This window comes from Daphnia magna, linkage group LG7 (assembly GCF_020631705.1).
Source record: "Daphnia magna isolate NIES linkage group LG7, ASM2063170v1.1, whole genome shotgun sequence".
Lineage (NCBI taxonomy): Eukaryota > Metazoa > Arthropoda > Branchiopoda > Diplostraca > Daphniidae > Daphnia > Daphnia magna.
In genome coordinates, this window is record NC_059188.1 from 12,924,259 (window position 1) to 12,951,770 (window position 27,512).

Here is a 27,512-nt window from a genome sequence, read left to right on the forward strand (position 1 = left end):
TATGATTTTGAACAAATCTAATATGAGGCTATGTTGCCTTGAGAGAAAGCCACACCTCCAGAAGCTAAAATTGTCAAACTCTTTCCAGAAGAGGTCCGCCATTTTCTAGTTCTCGTTTGGACGCGTTCTTTTATAAATATCGGAATCGGTGAGAAAACTCGTTGTAATAACCGCACGCAAGAGTTACTTTATTGGTTAGTGTGTTTAGCTTGGCTCCATTTTCACTTATTGCCGTGATTGTGCAAATGTCGTTAGTGCTAATTCATCTTTGTTGCTAGGTTTACGTTTGTTAATACCGGACGGTTGGTTGTTTGTCAAGTCTGCAGCATGAAACGCGTTTCAGACCGTGATGCGTCGCCGTTCAGTAAACGTTCCCGTTCAAGTCTAGGACATTATGATGAAAGCTCTGAGGATGAAAGAGGTGGACCACCCCCTCCAAGACGTAGGCGATCACCTAGTCCAAGCCATCGTTCAAGATACCCTCTGCCTCCTGATCCACCAGTTCTGAGAGAACGAGATGACTACCCTCCTCCAAGGTCTCGTCCTCCACCTCCTTCTACTGGTTATAAAACTCTTTGTGTCAGCTCAATCCATCCTAAAGCTAGTGATGAAGTGGTTAAAGATTCCCTGTACAGAGAATTCAAAAAGTATGGTGAAGTTAGCATCAAATTGGTGCATGGCGCTGAGCCAGAAGATAGGTTAGCCTATGTTTCATTCAGAAACCCTGAAGATGCTCGAGAAGCCAGGCACAGCAAGCAGAGAATTATCTTGTATGATAAACCAGCTGTACTTGAGCCCGTCTATGAGACCTCTGCCGCACGGAGCACTAGAGCGCGTTCGAGAAGTTATTCTCCGTTACCATATCGTGGTGAAGAAGAGCGCTATATCCGGCCACGTTCCCCAGATGACCGACACCGAATGTACGACGATCGTTATGATTATTCTTTGCGTGGATATGGTCCTCCACCGCCAGCCGGCATGTACAGAGACTATCGCCCTCCGCCATACGATTATCCTCCACGCGGACCGTCGTCTTACCGTGGTCACTCTTACTATGGAGCCGGAGGACATCCACCTGTTCCGCATTATGAGAGAGGAAGTGAACGAGGTGGAGGTAGTCGAGGTGGCGGAGGAGGAGGTGCTGGAGGTGGTGGTGGTGGTGGTGGTGGTCGTAACGAAGAAGGAGGAAGAGGAGACCGAAATCATGATCGCTACGAGAACAAGAAAGATCGTTTCCCCAATTATTTGCATCACATCCCGCCTGAAGAGGATCCGCTGGCTACGCGAACTCTTTTTGCTGGCAATTTGGAGATCAACATAACTGAAGAAGAGCTGCGTCGCATTTTCGGCAATTACGGTATCGTTGAAGACGTTGACATCAAAAGGCCGCCTCCTGGCACTGGCAACGCTTATGCCTTTGTTCGTTTTGAAAATCTTGATCAGGCTAATAGATGTAAAGTTGAACTTTCGGGACAGTACATCGGCAAGTTTCAAGTTAAGATCGGCTATGGTAAAGCCACTCCTACCACACGCATCTGGGTTGGTGGATTAGGTTCGTGGACGTCTTTGGCTCAATTGGAGCGAGAGTTTGATCGGTTCGGCGCTATCAAGAAGATAGAGTACAACAAAGGGGACACGTCGGCTTACATTTTGTATGAGACAATCGAGGCAGCTCAAGCGGCCGTACAGGACATGCGTGGATTTTGCCTTGGCGGTCCGGATCGAAAACTCAAGACGGATTTTGTTGACACGAATCCTCCTACAGCTCATCCGCCCACAGCCAAGAGCAAAGGATCGTCTTCTTCCTATGATGCTGCCACCGCTAGAAGCGGAGCTGGCGAAGACTACGCCGGCGAAACCAATTGGAATAATGGAGATGATCCCAACTATCGAACAGGATCGAGCAGAACGGGTAGAGGCAATCGTAGTGGGTATGAGAAACGACCCAATGCGTACCGAGGATCAGGAGCCGAAGGAGATGACTGGCCTGCCAACAGCAGCCGACGGCCTCCGCCGGATGAGTTCGACTCTACCCGAGGAGGTTCCCGATCGCCATCGAACGAGAGGCGAACCGACGAAGGTGGGAGGTTCACTGGATACCGTACTCTGGCTGAAGTGGCCAGACGCTCTCCCAGCAACTGGACGGGCGCATTGGTACTCAAGAATTCCTTTTTCCCGACAAAACTACACGTAACATCCGGTGAAGCGTCGATTGCAGATCTTTTATTGCACGACGAAAAGAATCAGCCACATTTGCGTATCACTCAGCGATTGAGGCTCGATCCTCCAAAATTAGAAGACGTATCACGTCGGGTTTCGGCCTCTGCTTCACACGCTATCTTCCTTGGATTGCCCGGATCTACAGGAGGAGCTTCCAGTCCAACTTCTGACGAGGCTGCGGGTGTACAAAATCGCCCACTTCGCAATCTCGTCACCTATCTCAAGCAGAAAGAAGCTGCTGGTGTCATCTCGCTAGCAAATAAAAATGCTGACGTAACGGGCGTTCTTTATGCCTTCCCTCCTTGCCAATTTGCTGCTGACCTACTCCGACGAGCAGCCCCATCTTTGACTGACGAGGCGTTAAAGGATGATCATCTAGTTATTGTTGTGGTGAAAGGTAGTAAGTGTTGTATTTTCAAAATTCGAATATCAAAAATAACTTCTGTGTTTACTAGGAGGAACTGCTTGAAAGGACAACAAAACTTCGATTGACATCAATCTGATTTACTATTACCCCTTCAGATAAACCTGCGCACACCTTAAATTGTCCGCAACCCCCTTTAAGATTTTCACCAGCAAATGAAACGACATCTGGGTTTGGCCGTTTTTGAAAACTCCCTTAAAAACAAAATAAATTTACCATTTTTTTGACCATTATTAGATGAACTCTTGATCCTGACTTTTTTTTTTTTCATAATTTTTTTTCATAATTTTTTTTTTCTTCCTTGCTTTAACCTTATTTCTTTTCAGGTGTGTCCCGAACATCAGTAAAACAAAAAAAAAAAAAAATTAGACCAATGTTTGCATCGGTGATTGTGTGTGTGAATGTGTTGAGTGTGTCTGTGTCGTGCTTAGGTTTTTGCCTACTACCACTACTACTACTTCTAAACTAACCAGTTCTATTCAGTGAGACAAAAAAGGAAAGGGCAGGGGTTTTTGAGAATCATGGTGGAGTGAAAGAGGTGCGCGCGTGAGTGGCAAGTGGTCTCGCTCGGTGTTCCTTTTTACAACCCCCCATGTGTGTGTTGTGTTCCCCATGAAAATGATGGCAAGTCATCCTACATTTTTGTTGGAAGTTAAGAAAATTTACAGACGTAAGAAACCCCTTTTCTCTCTTTTTCTCTGCCGGATCTACGAGTAATTGTGGGAAAGGGTTTTTAGTGGGCCTTGCAGCTCTCGGTGTGTGTTGACAAAGTGAAGTGAAACGTGCGTGTTTCTCTCAGTGAAAAGAGTTTTTGATTAACTGTGAGGGGTGAATTAGTGGTTTATGTGCCGCAGATGTGTGATGTGTCTAGTTTAAGTTCTCTCATTCGTAAAACCATCACTTTTTTTTATTGTTTTAAAGTGGCATGCTTAAGGGAAACAAGTGTTGTGCTTGCGCGAGTTATAAGAGATTAGTGGTGTGTGTGATAGTGAGAAGTGAGGTTTTCCAGGTTTTCCCGTCGAGCCTCTCTCAACCGTGACAAGGCTGTGCTTTTTTTTCGTCTTCTCCCAGGATTAATTCCTAAAAATACGCAACTCTTTCAGATAATCGTTTCCATTTTTTCCCGTCAGTTCTCATTTATGTAACCATCTGATAAAAGGAAGAAATAAACAATAATAAATCGAATTGCGAGGTCTTTAGTTTCAGACATAACTTAAATCTATGAATTAGTGTTTTAACTAATACCTTAATGGGAAGTACTATACCCTGGGGCTGAATTTTCGTCTGCTGCGCGTTCTGTTTAGGAAACGTTTGTTCTTTCTTTCAGGCTGGAAAACAATGTCATCAAAAAGAAAATATCAAGCAAAAGAGGATTCTATTAATGAGCCTAAAGTTGTAGCTCTTGCAGGCCAGTCTTATTTATATGGACAGACTCCTGCTGCCCTTTGCAGGTACTTTGTCTTGGGGAAAGTATTCTGAATGTACTTGTAACCATTCGTTAACTTTTGTTGAATAATTCATGTTCAGGCAGCATTTTAAAGAAATTGCCGAACGTCTTAATATGACTGTGGAAGAGCTGGCGAGAGATGTTCTCAACAGATCGCTTGGGGACCAGTTGTGCATGCTACAAGATTTTTACAAGAACAAAAATCAAGAAACAGAGGCTGTTTATCAGCCTCTTCTTGGACTCTCCTCGGAAGAGTTGAGTAATTATACAACTCCAGACAAGTCCCTAAAGAAAAACAATAAAACTTATGAGGGAACTGGATCTTCTGTCCATACAAAAAAGAAGTCTGTTTTTCTGGTTTTATCAAGTGAAAGTGAATCTGAAGAGAAAATGAACTGTGTTGACCCTAAGCCACTAAACAAAGCTGTTCTAACGGGTAAACAGCCTCTATGTAAGCGAACCAAAGTTCAGAACATGAATTTGTCAAGGTAACAAGAAAAACCTAAACAGAATATGCTATGATTTTATAACCTCTTGTTTTGTTCAAGAATCGAAAGTTCCATTGAAGCTACAATAGCCTTTGAAAGCACATCGGACTCTGAGAAAGAGCAGACAGATAAAAATTTGTCTGTTCAAGAACCTGAAATTGTTGATCTTGAAATGAAGAGGACAGAAGCGATGCCATTGAATGATTCGCAGTCGAAAAAACTGGTTATCGAAGAAACGACCAAAGAACCTCTTGCTGTGAAAGAACGTATTAGAACACCAGTACTAGAGGAAGAATCGGAGGAAGATCTAGAAACTTTTCTTTATGGGGAAAGTCCAAGAAGATCAAAACCGCCACCCAGAAAAAAATGTCGACAACTGCCGTCCCAGCCAGCTAGTGAAACGACCACAGATATTTTTGATGCATTTGACAGCCCTTCTTCCCCGCGAGTTTGTACACCGGGACTGACTTTTGAACCCTCATATTGTAGCCCTTCGTCTCGCCAACGAGACCTTCTTTCAATTGCTCGGGACATCGCTGCTATCCAAAGAGTTGTGGCGTCGGGGAGGAAACTCGGTGATTCAGTTTCAGATACAATTAAATTTACAAATCAGACAGATTAATTTAGATGACCTTACTTAAAATTATTTGTAGCAAATTTTTTTATTTTTATTGTGACTATTTAATAACCATACAAATTCACATCATACTGTTTTTATTCCATTTTTATTTCTTTTCCAGTACTTACTGCTTCAGCTTGCGCGAGAGCTTTACTAGTAGCCTTTTCAACTCTGACTTTCTTTTTCATTTCTTTGCCAGCTTTCTTTGCCTCTTTTTCCTTTTGCTCCAACATCTCTTGGAATTTGGGGTCCTTCATGCTAACCACATACCCAAAGTGTTGTCGAACCTCTTCGATTAGGATGTCTTTCTTTTCCTGTGCAGCACGAACAACCGCTTCCTTCTTTTCTTGTCTATCCTTCAGTTCCTTCATCCACAAAGCAAGTTTTCCCATTTTTAATTCAATATCCTTTTGTCTGAGAAGTAAAAAATAATAATTAAAAGAAAAAATTCCCATCAAGATTTTTTGAAGTTGAATCTGTTACCTGGTCTCAATTTTCTTCATTTCTTCCTCCCTTAATTTTTTCTTCTGTTCTACTATTTGCTGTAATGTGAAGGGGTGAGCCACTTTTTCATACTCAGTTTTCTCCTGGAGCTCTTCCTTTGTTGACCAAGCAATTCCTAGGTTAATTCCAGTGGCTAGTCCATGCTGAGCAATCAACTTTCTTCTGAATTTAACTGTTTTCTCATAGGGGAATTCAGGATTCTGAGGATCAACTTGCATCTGTCCATGAAGTATCTTGTAATGACGAGGTTTTAATCTAGATTTGTTTCTTTTGGCTTCGAGGGCAGCTGCAGCCAATTGCTTTTCATTTAGCACCTCTTGTTCGGCTAATTCAGTAGTTGATGAGATGTCGGTCGAAGCAAACCTGTTGAATGGAATACTTAGAATTTTCGACGTTGTTTTACTATTTCCAATGGATTTCGTGAAAGACGTATGCAGAGCACGCGTAATATTAGCCATTTCTTTTACTTTATTTTGAACTGACTGTCGGATTTGGTTGGCAACGTAGATGTTACTAGCAGAAGAAAACGTGCGTTTGACGAATCGCTCACCAGGTGGTGTAAAATGCATTTACATAAATATTTTGAGTTCAAAACAATATAAGCTGAGAGCATGCGGTCTCACATTTTTTTTTATTGTGTAATTACAATTTCTGCTGTTTTCACATTTCATGTATAAGAATCGAATCATCGGTCACATACTCACATTTATCCGAGTGGAATTGGCAAACTGGCAACAGCACTCAATGTTGCTAAAAATAAGAAAAGCAAAAAAAAAAAAAAGGACTGTAGAGACAGCGTGATTGCTGCTCAAGAAACTAGTAAAATAAGGCAAACCTATAATAAAATTGTACATCCTTTCAAGAGGTAATGTTTATTTGTTGAAACTTCATTGGTGACCATTGAGGGTCGTAGTTCTAATCCATTTATTAACTGTAATACAATATTTTTTTAACCAACACGTGTTTACACCGTACCCACCCATCCCAGCGATGGAATGTCGTTCGTTTCTAATTCTTCAAAAAACTGTTTATAGAATAGAGATCCGTGTGAAATGAATATTTTGTTATTAAATTTTTCAGTAACTCAAATGAAATCGCCTTTTCATTTCAGTGTAAATTTTTCAAACAATTTTTTATTTTATTTGAACAATATAGTTGGTGGTGGTGATTTTATTTTTGGTGACACTTCGCCCTTGACGATCGTCGCAATAGCCTACTATTTCTGTGGTGCCTAGACCTGAGTACAAACGTCAAGAAACTTCTGGGTACGTATTTGGTAAAATATATCGTATCAAGTTAAAATACAAAAAGCTCGTAATGTCTGAATAATCCTCTAAACTTTTGTTTTCTTTATTACAGCCCTCACCATTTCCTAGCCAAAGAACAAAAACGAAGATGAGCACAAAATTCTACATTTATATCCTTTTAGTTCTAGGGTTGTTGGCCACTCACCCGTGTCCTGGAGACTGTGGCCCTATAGCTGGTGCAGCTTGTGTAAAATCGTGCTTCGAGGCAACTGCTCTAGGTTGTGGGTATGCCGTCGGTTTTGGGCCTGTCGGCTGGTTGGGATGTGCAGGAATAGCATCCTTTTGCGCGGCGGCTTGTGCTACTGCATTTGCGGCTCCGACTCCTTAATTTCTTGGTATGGAGAAGATTGCTATAAATGATTAAAATGACACCCCGTACCGTAGTTCATTTTATTTTGTGAACAGTTCCCGAGCTTTTCTTAGTTTACCAAATTTAAAATTTTGTTTGTTCACTTTGCATTCAGTATGTATTGATAGGCCATACAAAATACAAGAAAGGAAATTTTTTAAGTTTAAATTTAAAGTTAAAGTGAAGCTATATGCGGAATATGCGTCATTTCATCTTTTTTCTATTGCGTAATGCCACTTCGTCGAACTTGTGAATTGGCGAATGTACGGTAGATGGCGATAAAGTAGTTAATTTCTGGGGGGAAAAAGGGTTTTTTCACGTTATTTTTATGGTATGCTGACTACATACTTTTGGGAAACAACTAAAAACTTCACAAGATTGTTAGCTAAAGTTATCGAAGTGGAAAAGGTTGGTGTTTTGTTGCAAACTGGTAAACCGATGTCATTCCACTCATATTTTCTTTCATCCGACCCCAAGTTCATGGTTTCCCCCAGTTCCTAACCCGATTACAGCTCATTAGTTGGATACAGCAAACAAAGTTGAGCAACCTCGTGGATAAACATGCACTCTTACTTGAGTTGCCTCTATTCGACTTGCACAGCTTACCCACAACATGAACAGCAAACACAGAACTAGACCAAAAAAGTAAGAACTTCCCTGTGAATTTTGTTGTCTGTTTTAATGTTTAAAGTGTGTTCATGTCTAACTTTGACTGAAGATGCCCATGACAAGTAGAGAAACTGCTGGATTGGTAGAAGTTTGCCATCCAATGGGAATGGAAGGCCCACCCACCGGATACGGAAATGGACCGCCTATTTCCCATCGACGTTGTTTTTCCGGTGCAGGCAGAGAGAAATGTAAGGAAAATCAAACATCAGGCCAAGCTGATTAGATTTATAAAGCAACTAAAAGAGGCCTGGAAATAGTTTTGTTACAAGCTGGACAATTTCTTTTCTTACTGATCAATGGAAATTCCTGGTAATTTTACTTGTAGAAATAAAAGTCAATCAATGTGTGATATTGAAGCTTCCATTTTAGGCTTGTGAGGATGAAAGCCTTCAAACACAAATATTCTATCCAGTAGAGCAGAAGATTCTGTACTTCAGCTATCCGTCGGCATGTTATCCACCAAAACTTCAATTGTCGTATGCCCTGCGGTACGCCTAGCAGAAATCACAAATTTGTCAACAAAACTTGTTTCCCCTCTTCTTTTACAAGCTTAAAGTTTTTCCCTTCTTCTTTTGTGTAGGCCATGCCCATAATGAAACTTTGTGTTCCCACTTCAGTAAAGAAATCTGCACAGCCGTGTTGGAATACGACATTGCGCCGCATTTGTTGATCAACTCTAGCATATTTTTGCTTGATGAAAATGGCTATCAACAACGTCATCACTTGATCGGTGAGTTTCCATTTATGCTATTCAATTCTTATGTCACTCTCCAACGAGGTAATGGGCTAAAATGTATGAACAGCTCTGATGTCCTTTTCGAATTCAATATCTCAGCCTGGGAATTTCGTAGAGAGACTCAATCGAAACATGGCGGTGGGGGGAATGATCCAGTTAATCAAGTTATTATTGCCGCCATAGATTCTAGCTGTCAAATCCTTACAGTAAAGACACTTTATTCACTTATGCTAAAGATACGTTGAGCAAACGAGTATAAAACTGGCTATAGTGGGCGTGGACGACTGCCGCGAACCAGAAAATATCGAATGATATCCATAACCGAGTTGATTATTCCGCACTACTACGTACGTACTGCATGATCTGATCAGCACCGGTCACTTCTGTGTACGAGCCAAAGAACCACCCCTATTACATCGCTTCTTTCCCATAACCAATGTGATAATATAAATCATCGTATTTAGCGATTACATATTCATATTATTAGGTTCCGTCCCTGTTTGATCTATGGTCCTCTCCTTTTCGGAAGGGGAGGCGTAACCATCGATCTATTCAAGTGGGTAATGCCCTCGATTATTCCACTAGTGCACGTCTTACAGCCAGATCCTGACGACTCTATCCGTCATCCGCTAAACCTTGTTAATTCCGAGACGAATAAATCATCGTGCTAGTTGGCCGCGTTCAATATACGCACAACATGGCGAATGTTTACGAATACTCTTTGAAATATGTCCCAGCCTAAACTACTAAATAATCTATTAGATCAAATTTGAGCAAAGATGATCGATGGCAATAATCTCCATTTTACATTTGATTTATTGTCGTAACATCGGGATCGTTGTATCTATGTTGAATCGGCTTGGCGGACTGGTCACGTGACAGATGGGTTCTTGGGTAAATTCACCGTCATATGCGAACTGTGACATGTTGCTTAAGAAAACACACCTCGTTTTTTTGTGTGTGTGTTTTCATTCTTCGTCCGATGTTGATCCGGTTAAAAAAAAAAGGGAAAATAAAGCCTTTGATGTAATCCCCTGTTACATGCGTTGGCTTTACACTAACCAGATGCGAGGGTGTTCCAAGGGTGAAGGGTAACAGAACTAATCGCTAAAATCAACAAAGAAAAAAAAAAGGGGGGGACGAGTTTATTCATGTTACATGTACTGGTGTATAACGTTGATTTCTTTTATTGGTTTGAAATTCGCGACAGGTTTCGAGTTCAATTGCAAAAGAAACATGAAAGTGCACAGAGCAATTTCATTTTTATTTAAAGCACTCCATTCCAGCCATAAATTTCTGTAGAAATGTATAGAGACATTTGCAGAAGGTCCAGCTATAACAGAGAGTCTATATATTTCAATAGCATCACCAACAAATGAGAGGGGTCTCTCTGTGTGTTGTGTATGTGTTTTTAGTGTAGTAGTAGGACTACATAAGAGAGAACCGGTCCCTGCTCCCGTGACGCAGATGAAGATCAACGATCTGATGCTGCGCTGGCCGAGCCAGTTCCAGGCAAGGAGCACTCCATCTTTGGCCACTTTGGCTGATGAGATTGGGAGACGAGGAAGATACACACACACACACAGATGACCTGTCTCTGAGTGTCCCCTAGTTTCTCTTATACATGTACCAACTCCCACACCCAATAGAAAAGAACTCTATTCCCTATCCATAAAATGTGATGTTTTTACGATCCAGCAAATATCTTTGCTCTAGTTCTTGACCTCCTTCATCTCTCTCCCCTCACGCTTCGGACACTAGCTTATTTATACTTGAAATATCGACTGGCGTCATCCAAAGGGCTCCCGAAACTGGCGAGCTGGAACTCGTTCAAAACCCATCTTTTTATAAATAGCCTCCACACAAGTTCTAGCCAGCACCTTTTTTTTTTCTGTTTGTTTAGGGCTATTGCCTAATTGGAAATAGTTAAATGATTTTTTCTCAAGATGAATAATCTTTAATTGGGGGAGGGAAAAGTTATCTATAGCAGACAGACGACGAAAAGTCAGCTGTCAGAGTTTTTACATGAAGAAGCTGCAGACCTTTTGCTGCAGTGTAAACTCTGTGTGTATAGCAGGGTAAAGAGACGAAAGAGACTTTCAAGCGACATAATATTTGTCCGGCAGTCTACATCCCTTTCTCTCCTCTTTTTTTTTTTGCTGTCCAAGTAGCGGTTCGATACTAATTCGGTTAAGGCACCAGAGGGGGGAAAACCTTCCGGTCGATGATTGTGCGTGTTGGTAGTTTCTTGTTCACTGTCTGTTTTCTGGTACAGCTCTCGCTCCTGTGTCCATTTCTCTCTTTCATGGCCAGCATCCGTCCTGTTTTTGCTGCAAAGATGCAGTCTAGTTGTAGTATTTACAAAGCCAGCAGAAGCAAGATTGGATGTTGCAAAATTGATGACTTTCGATGCTAACGTTCTGTTCTTCCATGTCAAGCCTTTCTGTTATTTAAAAATTGTTTCCTTTTTCAATTGTGATCCTCGGAGTATTAAGGTCATGTTCAGTAACAAAAGTCCATCAAACTCAGATCGCAGCATTTAATCAGATGTCTTAACTTATTTTTGGCGAAAAACTGCGCTAAGTGCGCAACACTTCCTGTTGACTCCTCCAGAGTTCTTTAATTAAAAAGAGCGGCAATGTTGTCACGGAGTGCAGACGTAACATAACCATAATAGTAACCAGTATCGAGAAGAAAACCCCAACGTCTAAATGTACGTTTTAATTTGTCGTTTTATTTCATTTCTAATTGTCATACAAGTAGAATTTTGGAAACAGCCCTAGAACTAATTAAAGTTCAATTAAATTCGTTAAAACCACGAGGCAAAATGATTAATCTAGTTCCACGTTCACTACAGTGTTATGTAATCGGTTCGCTGCGGCCTTGAGTACAAGAATTTCACGTTTTCTTCTTCATTTATTTTATTAGAATGGCATCAGGGATCCGTCTTGCGTTTTCAGTCATTAGACCCGCCAATTTAGCATGTGTGAGATTTCAAAGCACTGCAGCTCAAACCAAAGCTACTGAAACCAAAGTCAAGCAACCAGAGAAAGGTACAAAAAATGTCCACATAGTAGTAAGTCTACCATCTGATTGATTTTGGCTGTTTTTTTTCCAGTAACATTTGACTGGCGTGATCCCCTTAACTTGGAATCCCAGCTAACAGAAGATGAGAGAATGATGCGTGACAGCTTCAGGACTTATTGCCAGGACAAACTGATGCCTCGCATCACCATGGCCAACAGACATGAAGGTAGCGTACATCCCATCAAGTTTATCATCCAACACTTTCTAATCACATGCTTTTTTAAGTTTTCCACCGTGAAATCATGCAAGAGATGGGAGACCTTGGTGTTCTAGGCCCAACAATTGAGGGCTATGGCTGTGCTGGGGCATCATCTGTAGCTTACGGCCTTCTTGCTAGAGAAGTGGAACGAGTGGACTCGAGTTACCGTTCCGCTTTCAGTGTCCAGTCTTCATTAGTCATGTACCCCATCGACGCCTTTGGAACTACAGAGCAGAAGGAGAAGTTTCTTCCCAAACTTGGTAAGAATGAATAATCATTGTCCTTGTTTCCTTGCTACACAATCATTGTCACGGAAGCCAAGGGCGAGATGGTGGGTTGCTTCGGTTTGACGGAACCGAATCACGGCAGTGATCCCGCCGGAATGGAAACAAAAGCCAAACATGACGCCAAAGCAGGCGTTTACATTTTGAACGGCAGCAAGACTTGGATCACCAACAGCCCTATCGCCGACGTAGCAGTTGTCTGGGCCAAATCGTTGGATGAAGGTAACAGGATCCGAGGCTTCTTGGTCGAACGAGGCACCAAAGGCTTCACTACACCCAAAATCGAAGGCAAATTCTCCCTCCGAGCCTCTACGACTGGCATGATCATGTTGGAGGATGTCGTCGTTCCTGAATCCAACATGCTACCTAAAGTACATGGCCTAAAAGGTCCGTTCAGTTGCCTAAACAGCGCACGTTACGGCATCGCGTGGGGCACGCTAGGCGCGGCCGAATTTTGTTTAGCCGCAGCCCGTGAGTACACTCTTCAACGTCAGCAATTCGGTCGACCCTTGGCCGCCAATCAACTTATTCAGAAGAAGATGGCCGATGCCCTAACTGAAATCGCCTTAGCTCTTCAAGGCTGCATTCAAGTTGGCCGTCTCAAGGATAACGGGCAGTAAGTTCCCCTTTTTGACAAGTTTCACTCACTGGTTTTGATTATTCATTTTGATTGAATCCAGAGCGACGCCTGATATGATTTCGCTATTGAAGCGAAATTCATGCGGCAAATCGCTGGATATTGCCCGCGCTTGCAGAGATATGCTGGGCGGCAATGGCATCTCGGATGAATACCACATCATCCGACACGTCATGAACTTGGAGGCTGTCAACACGTACGAGGGCACCCACGATATCCACGCCCTTATTCTAGGCCGTGCCATTACCGGTCTTCAAGCTTTTAGCGGTTCTGGTTGATGATATTATCATCGATAATCCCCACGCTTAAGAATCCCCTCGATTGTATAAAACGCTTTGGAACAATTATTACTCATAATCCGCACTTTTGGGCTTTTGTATAGAGTGTATTGGGTGCGCGCACATCGAGATCAGAGAAAGAGAGAAAATACAAAAAGAAGAGACAACGAACTTGAAAAATTTTGAAATGAAAAAAAATGGGTGCCGAAATTTGCATAGAGGAACCGAATTGTTAATCTTTCAAGACATTCTTTTTAAAATTTATTATTTTTTTTACGTTTATTTTTTAACTTCGAGTTTTTTATTTTTTACATTTTCTAAAATGGATTGACTGCCAGGTGAGTGAAGGAATTACCGAAAGCAGATAAATTGACGATAGCCTTATTGTTGTTGCCTCCAGCCACGGCGGCGGAGGAACGGGAGTTGGTGATTGGTGGTGCTTCGATAGGCGGCGATTCCGGCGGAGAATTCAATCCAGCGCTCCAGGTAGTATTGCTTTCCGTTCGGTCTCCTGTCACAATCAATATCACAGTCAATCTCATTTCCGCCGTATTTTTGTGTAGCGTAAAACAAAAAGACATAAAGGGCGGGCCTGTTTCTAGATCTAATTCGATTTCGGGTTGATTTGTGGCCACTAATTTGGGGCAGACTCGACAGATCTGAGCTTTAATTGCCCATTCCTTTAACATGTGATGGTGGTGTTGTCTACGGATTTTTTTTTTTTTCTGCTACTGGATAATTGTTGTTATTAACTTACCCATTTGGGGTTTGATGTCGAGATCACGGGGCGATTCGGCTGATGATCCGGCCGATGAAGATCCACGGCTTTCTTTGGCATCGCTAGGACTTTGATGATTTCCGTCTTTACCAACACTTCCTCCGTTATTATCTGATGACGATGATTTCTGTTGTGTTAGTCGCTCCTGTTTGCGGAATTTTGCTCGTCGATTTTGGAACCAAACCTGGAAAAATCGTCCCCCACAAAAGAAAAACAAAATGACGCTCCGATCCGTTTAGCAGCAAACAAAAAACAGTGTCAGATGTTCTTCTCAACGGAGCGTGATGGAAGCCTCGACCATTAGTTCCGCACTGCGACGGATATCACATGTGTGTCAACAAAACACACTACAACTACTTACGACTGGTACAGTATTAACTATTATAAAGTGCACAAGAGATCTGTGAGCGTCAAACGTAACACATTGCCTTTGGCTGCAACCAAGAGGGGGATGATGGCGCTATTATGAACTCTGCATCCACATGAATTGAGGAGACTGCATAGTCCTTTACGACCACATGGGGTTCACCCGCCCTTGTGTTGGATGTACACTATTTTCGTGCCATCTGTCGTGACACTGTACGCAGCATAAGAAACAACAGTATATCGTTTTCAATCCCTCGTGTTTTTTTTTTTTTCTAGCAAGTGAGGGGATTGTTGTGATGTTGTTGTCGTTGCTGTATCTCTTTCAATTTTACAAGATGTCTCTATTCACCATCCCCTCCTGCCTCCACTGTACATTAGAGGCGCTACATAATGGCTCATTTTTCGATCGAGTCGATCAATCAATCAGAGGTGACTATTGACTTTCTTTATTCTATTTTCTTTTGCGATGTGTCCTGTTTATTGTCCAGCCATATGCGCTGTTTTGTAAACGCTTTCCTAATCGGAGGATACTGATTGATTTAATCGACTCTTGTGTGTTATTCTATGCCGATTTGCAGGGTGAATTGAATCAACATTTACAGCAATTTACTCCCTAATTTAATATGAATGAAACTATGGTGTTGATTCCCAAGTTGGCGGGAGACATGGTCCACTTTCCAAAAAACTTCAAAGGCCAAGTGACACAAAGATTAAAGGGCTCGCTATTTCAATGTAGGGTTTCCTGGACACGCGACTCGTGCAATTCTCGTTTGCCGCTTCACTGGGTTTCGTGCTATAGTTCCTGCTCTATCGAAGAAGTGGGGAAAAAAAAAAGGGAAGCTGATGGACCATAAGGATGACCAATACAATGATCATCAGGAACAACAAAATCCTTTCGGGAATTGGTTCCAGTTTCGCGTCGTGGGAATACCCGGGTTTTGCGGTTTTCACGGCCCCTTTGACATTGCCGCTATTAGCTAATGGATCTAACGTAACTGGTTCTCTTTCTCCACTTGAAACATTCAGAAATCTCAAGTTTGATATTCAAAGTAAAAATATCAAATAGAGTGAAATTCAAATAATAATAAGATAATTTTTTTTTTCTCAGTGCTATGAGTGGCACGACGCCGTGGAACACACGCGACTGGAGAAGCACAACGTCACACACGATTGCAAGGGGGGAGTGCGTGTGGTGGTAAGTCTCAATGGGTTTAATGGCGCGTGCGGTGTGCGTCAAAAAAAGAACAAAAATGACAAAAAGGGGGAGAGATGTTGGAGCCTCAAAGAAGTAGCACTCGACAATAATGACCTTATTGACGCATCGAAAAAAATCACCATGTACTTGTTTTTTTACTAGGCCAAATGGTTTGCTCGATAATATAATTCACTTTGCTTATCGAATAGAAACTGACCTGGACTCTGGCTTCAGTGAGATCAATCCGAATGGCAATCTCTTCACGGGTGTAGATGTCGGGGTAGTGCGTCTCCTGAAATGCTCTTTCCAGTTCCTGAATGATTTAAAGTAATCAATTATCATGACGATTCGAACTTGATGGTAAGTTCGTTTTACCTTTAGTTGGGATGATGTAAAAGTCGTGCGAATGCGCCTTTGTTTCCGTTTTTCAGCTTGTTGTAACGATGAAACTGACAGCGAACCGACGTGATGGTGCGCTTGCTGGTGAAGACTCGGAAGACCGGATAGGCCAGCTATAGATGGATGGTGGTGATGGTGAGGTCCAGCTACTGCGTTAGAAATACCCGAATGATGATGATGATGATGTCCGATAGCTGAAGATGTTGGATAAGCTCCTAGGCTCATGGATGATGGAGAGACGAGTCCGTGATGATGATGATGATGCGATTGAAATCCGCCGGAATGGTGACCAAGTTGTTGTCCATGATGTTGTTGTTGGTTTTGACTTGACTGGTGGTGCGATTGGTGTTGCTGTTGCGACCCGTCAACCAAGAATCCAGTAGCTGACGAAGAAGATGCTGGAGACGGTGAAATAGTCAAATGTTGCTGTTGTTGATGGACTGGTGACGATGCCGTCGATGATGACGAGGTATTATGACCGATAGACATGACGTTAGCCAAGCCCATACTAGTTAAGAAAGATGAGGATGAATTGTCGCCAGGTGATGTCCCAGCAATTTGCGACGGATGCACTTGGTGATGCGAATTGTTACTTTGTTGCTGATGGCCGTGATTTTGGTTTTGCTGCGAAGGAGTTCCCAAATTCGTCGGATACATCCGATAACCGCCTATTCAGGTAAATGTGTCTCTGTTAAATTATTTTAAATCAAGCAAATCATTTTAATTCCTACCTTGAAAGTGGATGCCATTGGCAGGAGGAAAGAAGGAAGACCCTCCGCTGGAGTAATTTGAAGTCGTGGAGGACGATGTTCTCGACGTCGATGTCAAAGGTGAAGTTGGCGATAAAGACGTAAATCCGTTGCCGTGGAAACATCCTCCACTTCCGCCACCAAATAATGAAACTGCGGTCGTTAACGCGTTGCTATTGGATGATGTGGTCGACATGCCGGACGATGAGGAGGTTGCACCTCCGCCCAGGAGACTCAGTGAAGACGACGGGGTATTCGAATTGTATCGTTGATGATGCGATCCATAAAGATGTGACGAAAGAGATGAAGCCAATGAAGACGAAGGATGTAACAAAGTCGACGATGAGGATGACGAAGGAGACGGCGATGGAGGTGAGATCAAATCTTCCGGATAATTTGATTGGTGGTGGTGGTGGTGGATCAGCAAATGTGGATGATGGTGCGAATGGATTACCGGAAGAGTTGAAGTAGACTCCGTCGCTGATGCTATTTGCTGTTGTTCTTGTTGTTGTTGATCAGAAGGAGAGAAAGGACAAGTCGGTGAATTGTTGAAGTGCTGGGCGAGTCCAGCTGCCGCCGCTGCCGCGGCAGCGGCGGCCGAAGAAATGGCTGACACGTAAGATGACCCAGTAGCGTAATCCATTTTTAACCTTTTTATTTCTTTTGCAGTCGGGAGAAACGAGCGAGGAAAATTAAATTAACCCGAGATTGATTCACGAAACACAACGACGCACACGCAATCAAGTATTTTCGCCCTTTTTTATTTCCCCCGAACGAGTGCAGTCAAAACGAGGAAGAATGGAAGAAAGGTTGTACACAGCACACCCACTCGAGAGAAATGTTTGAATTTGATTAGCCAAAACTCGTTTAACGCTTCAAGGTGGCTGCTGCGAGCGGGAGTCTACTTTGAGCTAGTTGTATACTGTTCGAGCGCTGTCAAATTGGCACCATATTCAATTATAGCCGCAGCGGCCGCCGATGATACAGAAAAGCTAATGCAATAATGAAATCAAGTTAAGCAGCGCTGATCTGGTTGAGAGCGAAAGGGGGGCGAGACTGAAAAATACGTAGGTACCACACTGCTACAAGTAGTAGTACAGTGACAGTACTTGCTCCTTTTAAAGCTGTTGTTATACTCTTTTCTATATAGGACTGCCTGGCCGAAGCTAACTAGCTTCGAACTGTAGAGACGGACAAACGAGGGCGAACACACAAGCTGCTTCAACGGGTGGACAACAACAGCCGCTAAATTCCTCTTATCGGCCTTAATTCAATCAACTCCTTCCGTCCCTGCCGCACTATATCCTCACATGTATAGACACAAGACACCCTTCGGATCCGGAATCGAAACTCCGCCCCTTATTCCCTACTCCCTTCAGAGCAGAGCTCGAGACCTTCTTCTTTTGGAACAGTTAGCACCAATCGGGGGCTAGGGGGCGGTTTGGTTCGTCTGGATTGGACCAGCAGTGTTCACATGTCCGGATTTTCGGGGGGTTTGGAATCGGCGCAGATCCCGTCGTGCGTGAGAGAGCCTACTAACAAAGCTGAGGCTTAAACGATGGCCGGTCAGTGAACGCGTGCAAACGTCTCGCTAAACTGCTCAAGACTAGAATCATGTAGCTGATAATATGCAAGTAAGGCATCAAATAGCTCGAATCCAAACTTTCTCTTGCTAAAGGGGTGAAACAAGTTTATCGTTATAACCATTTCTCTTTACACTTTTTCTCAGGTGAATTTCGTAGAATTCTTTTGCAAGATTGTACTAGAGGAAAATTTGTTTTATTGAAAAGGCTAGAATTTGTTTGACATTTTTAATGTCAACAGCAAACGTCCCTTCGGTGTCTAGCCCATAATAGAGTGAAAAACTGATTCGGTTTCAACGCATTCTACATCTGCGGACCAACAGGAAGATGTTTTGTTAACAAATTATATCCTTTACTACCATTTATTGACCATTTCTACAATGTATCTGTTTTTGTTTCAGTGGTTCTTCCGGTTGTTGGAAATCAAAAAGTGTACTGTGCTGTAAGCCTGTAATCATATTGCAAATCATAGTCAAACATTTTTGGTACAATGTTTGAATAGAACATTCGTCGAAATTTGAAATTGAGTGAGCAGTCTAAAAAGCTGAGAATAATGAGGAAAATTGCATAATGTGCTATTTTACTATTTCTCATTCGTTTTCGTCTGCATAGACTTAAACGTATTACAATGATGTATTACGTACAATGTATTGTCAATTGTGTGGCGATTGACATTTCGTGTCATCAAGTTAAGTCATTGTAGTAGGTAGTTGGTAAAGAGCGAGAAAATGCTCTATGTGGTTTTTGTTATCAAGTAAATATGCTTTCAATCTGATAATGCATACTACAACCACGGTGATTTCATGGCACGACTTTCTTGCATCGGTAAATTCGAAATCAGTTGATTGGAAAATTAAGGTAAAAATGGAAACAACACCAGAGGAGAATGAAGGATGAATAGAACTTGTACAATAGTTTTACTTTTCAAAATTTGAATGAAAGTACGTGAAAAAAAGAAGAGAAATGAACATTTTTTTAATCTCCTGAGACGTGAAAACTACAAGAATAATTTATTTTGTGATCCCTGGGTAACAAGACAGCCAGAAATGACTTTTTTTGTCATTTCTTTAACCAGTAAATAATAATAAAAAGAAACAAAGCAGGTCTACCCTGGATTTCGTGTTCATTTGAAAAACAAATAATCTGTCGGATTGAACTTCTTGAAAATGACCCATAGATGGCTGAAAGTCTTTTGGATTCAGTCGGTAGAGGGATTAGCCGGCGGGAAAATTTGGGAGATTTTCTAAATTGCGGAATTTACCTGCGGGTCCCTGCTCTTTACCCATACTTCTACAGAACGCATACGCATCCCTTGTTGGGAATTTTAAACGAAGTCCTAAAGTATGTTAGAACCCCGTAATAAGGAGATATGATGGTGCGTCAACTGTTATCCAGTATCGACCGCGTTAAACATCGTAAAAAGCCTGAATTAATGGCATCCATTTTACTTTCCATTATACTTGGCACGTCATATAAAACCAATAAAACACATGTTTTGATTATTAAAGATGATCATGCCAACAGCCTCTCTTAGGTGTCAAGATAGCGGCTTGTTCGTGATGAATTCGTTTGAGTCATTGTCATTTTGCTTGTAAATAGTGAGAAAAGAAGAAATGTAGACTAACCCCACAGAGTCGTCCCTCGATTTCCCTCACCCATGTCAGGGCCCCAAACTCAATTTACACCTAAACTGCTATAATTTTACGCACCCCGAACCCCGCATTTTACACAATTTCTCAACAGAGGAGACTTCCCACAGAAATATTTCCTTTCTTTGTTATTGTACTCGCACAGACTAAGAGGTAAAGACTACGATCTGCTATAAACCCCTTGAAGACATGCACGTCCTATGCCGTATGGTGGCGCGTCGATCAGATGATCTGAAAAGAATTATTTTTCCTCGTCTCCCTGCCGACTTGAGTCTTCACACACCGTAAGTTTGTAATTAAACTACTTAACATTCCAACAATGTTTTTTTTTGTAAATAGAGCTTAGATATTCCCCATTTAGTATTAATTATTCCATATTTTTATGTGTTGTCTACACATGGTCCATAAAATACTTTATTACACCCCCTTTTTCCCATCTGAAAATGGGAAAAAGGGGGTAGGAAAAAGGGAAAAAGGGGGTGGGAAAAAGGGAAAAAGGGGGTGTAATAAAGTATTTTATGGACCATGTGTAGACAACACATAAAAATATGAAATAATTAATACTAAATGGGGAATATCTAAGCTCTATTTACAAAAAAAAACATTGTTGGAATGTTAAGTAGTTTAATTACAAACTTACGGTGTGTGAAGACTCAAGTCGGCAGGGAGACGAGGAAAAATAATTCTTTTCAGATCATCTGATCGACGCGCCACCATACGGCATAGGACGACCATGTCCTTGGCCATTCCTCTCAACCCTATCCCAGTTCGTAGTCTTTACCCTCTTAGTCTGTGGTACTCGTGATCTCTGATCTGAAAAAGCCGTGAAGTAAAATATTCATTCTTGTATGTGTTTGAATTGATTTGAAATATTCTCGTCCACGGATTTTCCTTCCCACGTAGTTTTTTCGTGTTTCAAAATTTCCAATAGAAGTTTAAATTCCTGTCACTCACAGAACGTTGTTCAGAATTCCAATCATATGTGGTTTGTTTACAATGGCAGCATGTATTTGGCTTAGCAAATAACTATGTCGTATAAGGAACTAGAAGTGGGATATCAAGGCTTAAAAGCTGCCTCGTTCTACATTGGTGACGAGTCGGAAGGAGTTGGCGTGGCGTTGGCAAACGACGGGCTTGGAGGGGACACATTGCCCACAACTTATGAATACGTCTATACATCAGCTAGCTCACCAACGAGAACTTTTCACCCAAACTGCCCCATCTGTCTACAGAAGGTTAGGAATCACAATATTGTATTTCTTTTTCCTTTTTTTTTGTTGGTTTGTTTGTCTATTTGGCTTGGAAAGATAATTTTGTGTTGCTGTAATCTTCTCTTTCTGTTGCTGGTTTTTATGTTTTTGGTGCTTCTTCCTCAGTCTTTCGTGTAAAGCTTGGGTTTTCTTTTGGACACAGCTCTAGTGGACCTTTCCAATCCTGACTGGTAACCAGATTTTGTTATTTTCCCTTCATTCTCTTTAGTTCACACAGGTTTTTAAAAATCATTATTCTCAATGCCATTATTCATTACACTTCATAATGGTACTTTTTGTGTGTTCTCCATCATTTTTACTGCACCTGTTTGCACCTGTTGCTTGTATGTCATGATTGATGTGGTTATTGTACAACTTGTATCATATTCCCCTGATGAACAGGGTGAAGATTGCCAAGAATGTCCTGACGGGTTATCCAACGATCTGGATCCTCTCTTGGGAAGAATGGAAAAGGAACATCTTGACACCGGTAAGCAGGTCGTGGCAGGCATCTGCGCTATGGCCAAAAAGTCCAATTCAAAACCGATGAGAGAAATTTTGGCGAGACTCGACGAGTTTGATTATATTAAAACCATTATTTTCCCTGAAGAAACTATCCTCAAGGTATGACTTTACGATGCCTTTTTTGGTATGCAAGAACTGATTGGATTTTCGAATGTTAAATTTTTACAGGAACCGGTTGACAAATGGCCGGTATGCGACTGTTTAATATCGTTTCATTCGAAAGGTTTTCCACTTGACAAAGCTGTGGCTTACGCTGAACTTGTCCGTCCCTTTACCGTCAACAATTTGCGAAAACAATTTGATTTGCAGGTAATAGACTACAGTAAGCAAGCGTGTAAAAAATGTGTGTTAAAAATTAGTAAATCTTTCAATAGGATCGTAGAAAAGTTTATGGAATCCTGCGACGGGCAGGAATCGCATTACCTCGTTTCGCTATTCTCGATCGAGACTCTCCTGATCCAAGTCGTACGTTATCTTTCATTATTTCTCTAACGTGATTTGAAGTTTTTTTATGTATTGACGTAGAACACTCACTGATCGAATCAGAGGATCATGTGGAAGTTAATGGTGTTGTCTTTAACAAACCCTTCGTTGAGAAACCTATCTCGGCTGAAGATCACAATATTTACATTTACTATCCGACTTCGGCTGGCGGTGGATCACAACGTTTATTCCGCAAAGTAAGAAAGGCGAAAAATTCAACTTTTTTTGGTTAACATTCAATGTTTACCGAATCAATTTTAGATTGGAAGTCGAAGCAGTGTCTACTCTCCCGAGTCCAAAGTACGCAAGACGGGATCTTATATCTACGAGGATTTCATACCGACTGATGGTGCTGATGTCAAGGTATTAAATACCGAAAGCTATCCAATATTTATGTTATAATATGGACAATTGTTTTTTGAAAGGTTTATACAGTGGGTCCAGATTATGCCCATGCTGAGGCACGGAAATCTCCCGCTCTGGACGGGAAGGTTGAACGTGATCACGAAGGCAAAGAAATTCGATATCCAGTTATTTTGTCTAATCATGAAAAACTAATCGCCCGCAAGGTGTGTCTAGCCTTTAATCAAACAGTTTGCGGCTTTGATCTCTTGAGGTAATTTCTTCTTTATGTACAACCTATAGTTTTCAATGTATATTGATTTTTCCCATTATTAGGGCTAATGGAAGGTCGTTCGTGTGCGACGTCAATGGCTTTAGCTTTGTCAAGAATTCGGCAAAGTATTATGATGATTGTGCTAGGATTATGGGCAATATGATTCTTCGTCGTTTGGCGCCCACCTTGCATATTCCATGGGCCCTTCCATTCCAACTGGACGACCCACCGATAGTGCCCACAACATTTGGAAAAATGTATAGAAATAATTCGATGCGCTCAATACTGTGTACTAAGATGCGAAACACAAATTTATTCTAGGATGGAATTGCGATGTGTGGTGGCTGTCATACGCCACGGAGATCGAACTCCAAAGCAAAAAATGAAAATGGAAGTCCGGCATCCTAGGTGACAATATAATTGTAGCTAAGTGAAATCAGTCTTGACTTCTTTGGTCTTTTTTCTCTAGGTTTTTCGCTCTATGGAAATCCTATGAATCAGAGGTCAATGGACGCCATTTGAAATTGAAAAAACCGGCACAACTGCAGGAGGTGCTGGATATAGCGCGCTTTCTGTTGTCAGAGGTAGAAGCTGGCTCAGCCGATCGAGAACTAGAGGAGAAGCGTGGAAAATTAGAGCAACTCAAAACTGTTCTTGAAATGTACGCATCAAAATTTTTTAAAAATAGCATAGATCTCCAATTTTGACATTGTCGTCCTTGTAAGGTATGGCCATTTCTCAGGAATCAATCGCAAAGTGCAACTTAAATATCAGCCACGAGGCAGACCTCCATCCGGCTGCAGCGAGGAAGGTATGACAGCTAAATGTACAAAATTAAACTCCGTACGCCTGTGTCAACGTGCGGTTTCTTATTTACAGACACGCACAATGAGCCTTCTTTGTTATTGATCCTGAAATGGGGCGGAGAACTTACACCAGCCGGAAGAGTGCAAGCGGAAGAGTTAGGACGCATCTTCCGCTGCATGTATCCAGGAGGTCAAGGTCGTTTTAAATTTTCCCAGTTCAAATTCAAAGCCCCCAGCATTAACTTTGGTTTAGTATCCTTAAAACGACTTTTTTTTTTTCGTTTTTTTGTTCTCTGTCCTCTTAGTTGTTTTGTGTGTGTTTTTTTCCTGTTGCTTCTGTTACGTCTTGATTCGCTGCCTACATTCTGAAACTATCTAATATTAGTTTCTTGTTTTTAAATCCAGGCAATCAAGGCTTGGGATTGCTTCGTCTACATTCAACATACCGTCATGATTTAAAAATCTATGCCTCTGATGAAGGCCGTGTGCAAATGACAGCAGCCGCTTTTGCAAAAGGCCTACTAGCACTCGAAGGAGAGCTAACTCCCATCTTGTTTCAAATGGTAAAATCCGCCAATACAAACGGATTACTCGACAACGATGGCGAAGCCTCTAGTCTCCAACACATGTAAGTTGTTCGCTTTTTATTCCTTTCATCCGGATCTGACTGGACGTATTCTTTTTAGGGTGAAGTCGCGTCTTCAAGAGTTACTGCAGATGGATCGTGAATTAAATGCGAACGAACATCGCGAGATTAACCCGTGTGGAGCACGATCAATCGAAGCTGCTCTTCACGTCATTGGAAATCCTGTTCAGTGTTGCGTTAAAGTTTATGAACTAGTCAGCAAGCTGGTCGAAATTGTTAGGGCTAAACGCGACGATCCGAAAACAAAAAGTATATTAGCAGTTGAAAATGTTTGAAATCTCTTTAATTCCAATCGTTCGATTTAGACGGGGTGTTGTATCATGGCGAAACGTGGGAATTGATGGCGCGGCGATGGGGTAAACTAGAAAAAGATTTCAAACTACGTGAAGATCGCCTCGAGTTTGATATTTCCAAAATTCCCGATATTTACGACTGTATTAAGTACGACATCCAGCACAACCAAGCAGCTCTTAAGTATTGCTTTCTTTTTTGTTTTGCTTAATGCTCAACTTAGTTGATTCATTAAAAATTGTATTGCTTTATTTAGGTTTAACCATGCCCAAGAACTGTATATGCTTGTTAAGGCCCTCGCTGATGTAGTAATACCTCAAGAATACGGCCTCTCAGATCAAGATAAATTGGCCATTGGACAAGGCATCTGCAATCCTTTAATGCGGAAAATTCGTGCAGATTTACAGCGGAACATTGAAGAAGATTTGCCGATGTCGGACGAATCTGTTAACCGCCTTGATCCGAGGTATACCGAAAACAGTGATCACTACTGGCTTTCGAATCGTTCTTATTAATGACCTGTTCATAAACCTTTCTTTATCTTAGGTATTCACACGGTGTTTCCAGCCCAGGTAGGCACGTCCGTACACGTTTGTATTTTACCAGCGAAAGCCATATTCATTCGCTATTGACCGTTCTACGTTTCGGAGGCTTAGTTGAGGTTTGAATTTCTAATAAGCCTGCAAAATCTTTTCGAATTTCTTAACACATCTTCCGGTGGATCTAGGGCGGGGAAGGAGCTGATGAACAATGGCGACGTGCTATGGAATACGTTAGTCAGATATCAGAACTCAACTACATGTCCCAAGTGGTTATCATGCTTTACGAGGACCAATCAAAAGATCCGACTTCAGAACAACGGTTATTAATGATACAACTTTCTTAATGGCCCTTAAAGTTCCGAATCAAACTGTCTGCATTACAGGTTTCACGTAGAATTACACTTTTCGCCCGGTGTTAATTGCTGTGTCCAAAAGAATTTGCCACCTGGACCGGGATTCCGGACCCACCATCGAAATGAAAGTGTTAGTAATCTATTTTGTCTTGCCCATTCTTTACTGGTTATACCAACCTTTCTGTTTATTATGCAGTCGACCGACATCTCCCCGAACAAGAGCGGTTCTACCACCCTTCCACCCGGAGCGTCTAACTCCGTGTGTTCGCCGAATTGCACTCGGATTGAAGAAGAAGATCTTGACATTGGGGATGTCGTTGACCATATGGAACAACCAAAAAACGCGTCTCCTAATTTGCACGTCCCAATGCGTACATCAAGAGCATCTCTTGGTTCTGACAGTCCGCCAGTCACTCCGCCTAATACTTTAAGAATCCCCGTTAAAACTTCTGAACCTATTCCAATAAGGTAACTTTCACTCTATTCTCCAAGAGGGTAGCGAGAATGATTTTTTTTTTTTTTTTTTTTGACAATTCCGTTCTTAGGAATTCTCCGTCAGGAAGGAATCCTCTAGAAAGTCCTAATTTGAGCTTTCCACCAGCTTCCAATTCATCTCCTTCGCTGATGGATGCACCCGGTTGCCTCATGATTACCAATAGCAGCAATAGTTGTGCAAGCCAGCATACTCCGCCACGCACCTACCGGGTCATGAAGTCACCCGATTTTGAACCGCAACAGGGTCCTCGGGCGAAAGGTGAGATTGGTTTCATTACTTAAAGCGCCGTCTCCTGCATTGATTGTTACTAACAAAAGCATACCACTAAAACTTAACACGTCATTTACGATCTTTACTTACTGGGGAATGCAGCCCATACCATCAGTGGGGTAGGCGTTACTGCCCCGACTAGGTGCCTAGATCTCGATGAAGGTATCGCAAGCTTAACTATTAGTATGTTTTGATTGATAGGATCCTGAAGCGCTAGGATCTTACACGTTTGTCGAACGTCATGCATGTCGCTTCTTTTGAATTACCCAAAGTTAAACTAATGATTTGAATCATCTTTAGATCAAGATTCGATGCGACGTCACCGTCATTCAATTCCCGGCCATCTCAATGTGTTGATGACTCAACGACAAACTGTGATCGGAAAACGGAAGCTCAGTCAACATCAACAGCATCAGCATCCGGCCTTGTTTAGCACAGCTGTTATCAGTGGAAGTTCTAGTGCTCCTGAATTGACGGCTATCATACCCTCAACAGGGGCGGCCATGGGTCTTGGCTTGGCCAGCTTGGCGGCCATAGATCCTTGCTCTTCAGTGGGCGTACCGGCCATACGTCCACTTGAGACACTTCACAATGGTTATTATTATTAGCAATTGCAGATTGTGTGTGTTTTTTTTAATTTGGTTTTTTATCGTTAAAGGCTTGTCTTTAAATCAACTGGATCAGTTCCTTGGACGGATGACTTTACAGCTTCCTCTCAATAGTCCATCACCTGGGGTGGTCACCAGTAATCCATTCAAAGATTTCTAGCTTTATATCAAGTTTTTGGCGGCAAGATAATGTAGGGAAGTTGGTGTTGTCTAATTGATTGATGCCTGATATTTTGATGTTTGATGGCTCTGTTGTTTTAAAAAACCAGTTCTGCCACGTAGTTCTAATGACGAAGGTGCATTTTGCCCCCGCTAGGCGCTATTTGCAAACATCACGTTCTTAAATCATTCAATTTACGCTGTCTGTTTTGTTCTTGTTTTAGATTTTTGTTTGGTATTTAACAGAGTAAAAAAATAAACCACCAGTCAAACCCATTATTAGGGCCCCAGAATAGACATGTTTGCATGAATCAAAGGCAAAACGAGGCTGCTATTTTGAACGTTTTCAGCCGTCATTTCTCCGATAGGGACTCCATGAAAAAAGATTAAGCCATAGAATGTAGCTTTTTATGATTCCCGTCTTCCACCGCAAGCAGTTTTTATTGAAATGGTTTCATGTAGGTATCGGAAAACCAAGAAGATTCTTAGAAATATTGCTT

General features: G+C 41.8%; 5 protein-coding genes and 1 long non-coding RNA gene across 10 annotated transcripts; 4 read left to right on the forward strand and 2 right to left on the reverse strand.

Moving 5' to 3' along the window:
• Positions 1–36: 36 nt before the first annotated feature.
• Positions 37–7,526, forward strand: LOC116927947 (RNA-binding protein spenito). Of its 3 annotated transcripts, none has more exons than XM_045176471.1 (7): positions 37–194; positions 279–2,617; positions 2,676–4,095; positions 4,172–4,579; positions 4,640–6,567; positions 6,858–6,978; positions 7,062–7,526. In XM_045176471.1, exons 2-3 carry the CDS (start codon positions 328–330, stop codon positions 2,687–2,689), a joined length of 2,304 nt encoding a protein of 767 aa, XP_045032406.1. In that variant the 5' UTR covers positions 37–194; positions 279–327; the 3' UTR covers positions 2,690–4,095; positions 4,172–4,579; positions 4,640–6,567; positions 6,858–6,978; positions 7,062–7,526. The 3 variants fall into 3 exon arrangements, with proteins under 3 accessions (XP_045032406.1, XP_032790886.2, XP_045032405.1); XM_032934995.2 differs by having other exon boundaries at positions 6,858–6,967; XM_045176470.1 differs by having other exon boundaries at positions 48–148; positions 6,858–6,967.
• Positions 5,223–6,271, reverse strand: LOC116927951 (growth arrest and DNA damage-inducible proteins-interacting protein 1). Its single transcript, XM_032935004.2, has 2 exons — positions 5,682–6,271; positions 5,223–5,612 (listed from the first exon to the last, which is right to left on the reverse strand). The coding sequence occupies exons 1-2, from the start codon at positions 6,269–6,271 to the stop codon at positions 5,294–5,296; spliced, it is 909 nt and encodes a 302-aa protein (XP_032790895.2). The 3' UTR covers positions 5,223–5,293.
• Positions 7,527–11,319: 3,793 nt separating the features above from the next.
• LOC116927958 (glutaryl-CoA dehydrogenase, mitochondrial) lies at positions 11,320–13,419 on the forward strand. Its single transcript, XM_032935008.2, has 6 exons — positions 11,320–11,476; positions 11,692–11,816; positions 11,882–12,016; positions 12,076–12,309; positions 12,367–12,949; positions 13,014–13,419. The coding sequence occupies exons 2-6, from the start codon at positions 11,693–11,695 to the stop codon at positions 13,246–13,248; spliced, it is 1,311 nt and encodes a 436-aa protein (XP_032790899.2). The 5' UTR covers positions 11,320–11,476; position 11,692; the 3' UTR covers positions 13,249–13,419.
• Positions 13,420–13,553: 134 nt separating this feature from the next.
• LOC116927957 (retinal homeobox protein Rx) lies at positions 13,554–17,378 on the reverse strand. The gene is made up of 5 exons (XM_032935007.2): positions 16,718–17,378; positions 15,963–16,654; positions 15,805–15,900; positions 14,006–14,210; positions 13,554–13,759 (listed from the first exon to the last, which is right to left on the reverse strand). Exons 1-5 carry the CDS (start codon positions 17,376–17,378, stop codon positions 13,566–13,568), a joined length of 1,848 nt encoding a protein of 615 aa, XP_032790898.2. The 3' UTR covers positions 13,554–13,565.
• On the forward strand, positions 16,316–19,117 carry LOC116927961. The gene is made up of 6 exons (XR_006649193.1): positions 16,316–16,455; positions 16,529–16,662; positions 16,726–17,544; positions 17,616–17,802; positions 17,886–18,369; positions 18,465–19,117. It is a non-coding gene; the product is annotated as an uncharacterized LOC116927961 (long non-coding RNA).
• Positions 19,118–20,755: 1,638 nt separating this feature from the next.
• LOC116927963 (inositol hexakisphosphate and diphosphoinositol-pentakisphosphate kinase) lies at positions 20,756–27,305 on the forward strand. Of its 3 annotated transcripts, none has more exons than XM_032935010.2 (24): positions 20,756–21,202; positions 21,620–21,841; positions 21,911–22,051; positions 22,117–22,207; positions 22,268–22,422; positions 22,487–22,588; positions 22,651–22,841; positions 22,904–23,098; positions 23,163–23,249; positions 23,311–23,502; positions 23,567–23,652; positions 23,721–23,843; positions 24,053–24,275; positions 24,334–24,542; positions 24,599–24,767; positions 24,841–25,050; positions 25,131–25,245; positions 25,312–25,445; positions 25,510–25,609; positions 25,676–25,947; positions 26,025–26,233; positions 26,348–26,407; positions 26,546–26,839; positions 26,904–27,305. In XM_032935010.2, exons 1-24 carry the CDS (start codon positions 20,996–20,998, stop codon positions 27,011–27,013), a joined length of 3,897 nt encoding a protein of 1,298 aa, XP_032790901.1. In that variant the 5' UTR covers positions 20,756–20,995; the 3' UTR covers positions 27,014–27,305. The 3 variants fall into 3 exon arrangements, with proteins under 3 accessions (XP_032790901.1, XP_032790902.1, XP_032790904.1); XM_032935011.2 differs by having other exon boundaries at positions 23,721–23,837; XM_032935013.2 differs by lacking the exon at positions 26,348–26,407.
• The last annotated feature ends 207 nt before the right edge of the window (positions 27,306–27,512 follow it).

Excerpts from the sequence above, each read along its gene's own strand:
- LOC116927947 (XM_045176471.1), top strand. The coding sequence starts at position 328 with ATGAAACGCGTTTCAGACCGTGATGCGTCGCCGTTCAGTAAACGTTCC.
- LOC116927958 (XM_032935008.2), top strand. The coding sequence starts at position 11,693 with ATGGCATCAGGGATCCGTCTTGCGTTTTCAGTCATTAGACCCGCCAAT. Across the intron at positions 12,310-12,366 it reads GAAGTTTCTTCCCAAACTTG|CCAAGGGCGAGATGGTGGGT; the intron begins GTAAGAATGAAT and ends TTGTCACGGAAG. Across the intron at positions 12,950-13,013 it reads CGTCTCAAGGATAACGGGCA|AGCGACGCCTGATATGATTT; the intron begins GTAAGTTCCCCT and ends GATTGAATCCAG.
- LOC116927957 (XM_032935007.2), bottom strand. The coding sequence starts at position 17,378 with ATGGATTACGCTACTGGGTCATCTTACGTGTCAGCCATTTCTTCGGCC. Across the intron at positions 15,901-15,962 it reads TTACATCATCCCAACTAAAG|GAACTGGAAAGAGCATTTCA; the intron begins GTAAAACGAACT and ends TAAATCATTCAG. Across the intron at positions 13,760-14,005 it reads CGACATCAAACCCCAAATGG|GAGACCGAACGGAAAGCAAT; the intron begins GTAAGTTAATAA and ends TGATTGTGACAG.
- LOC116927951 (XM_032935004.2), bottom strand. The coding sequence starts at position 6,271 with ATGCATTTTACACCACCTGGTGAGCGATTCGTCAAACGCACGTTTTCT. Across the intron at positions 5,613-5,681 it reads ATGAAGAAAATTGAGACCAG|ACAAAAGGATATTGAATTAA; the intron begins GTAACAGATTCA and ends TTTACTTCTCAG.
- LOC116927963 (XM_032935010.2), top strand. The coding sequence starts at position 20,996 with ATGTCGTATAAGGAACTAGAAGTGGGATATCAAGGCTTAAAAGCTGCC. Across the intron at positions 22,052-22,116 it reads GAAAACAATTTGATTTGCAG|GATCGTAGAAAAGTTTATGG; the intron begins GTAATAGACTAC and ends ATCTTTCAATAG. Across the intron at positions 23,250-23,310 it reads ATGGAAGTCCGGCATCCTAG|GTTTTTCGCTCTATGGAAAT; the intron begins GTGACAATATAA and ends TTTTTTCTCTAG.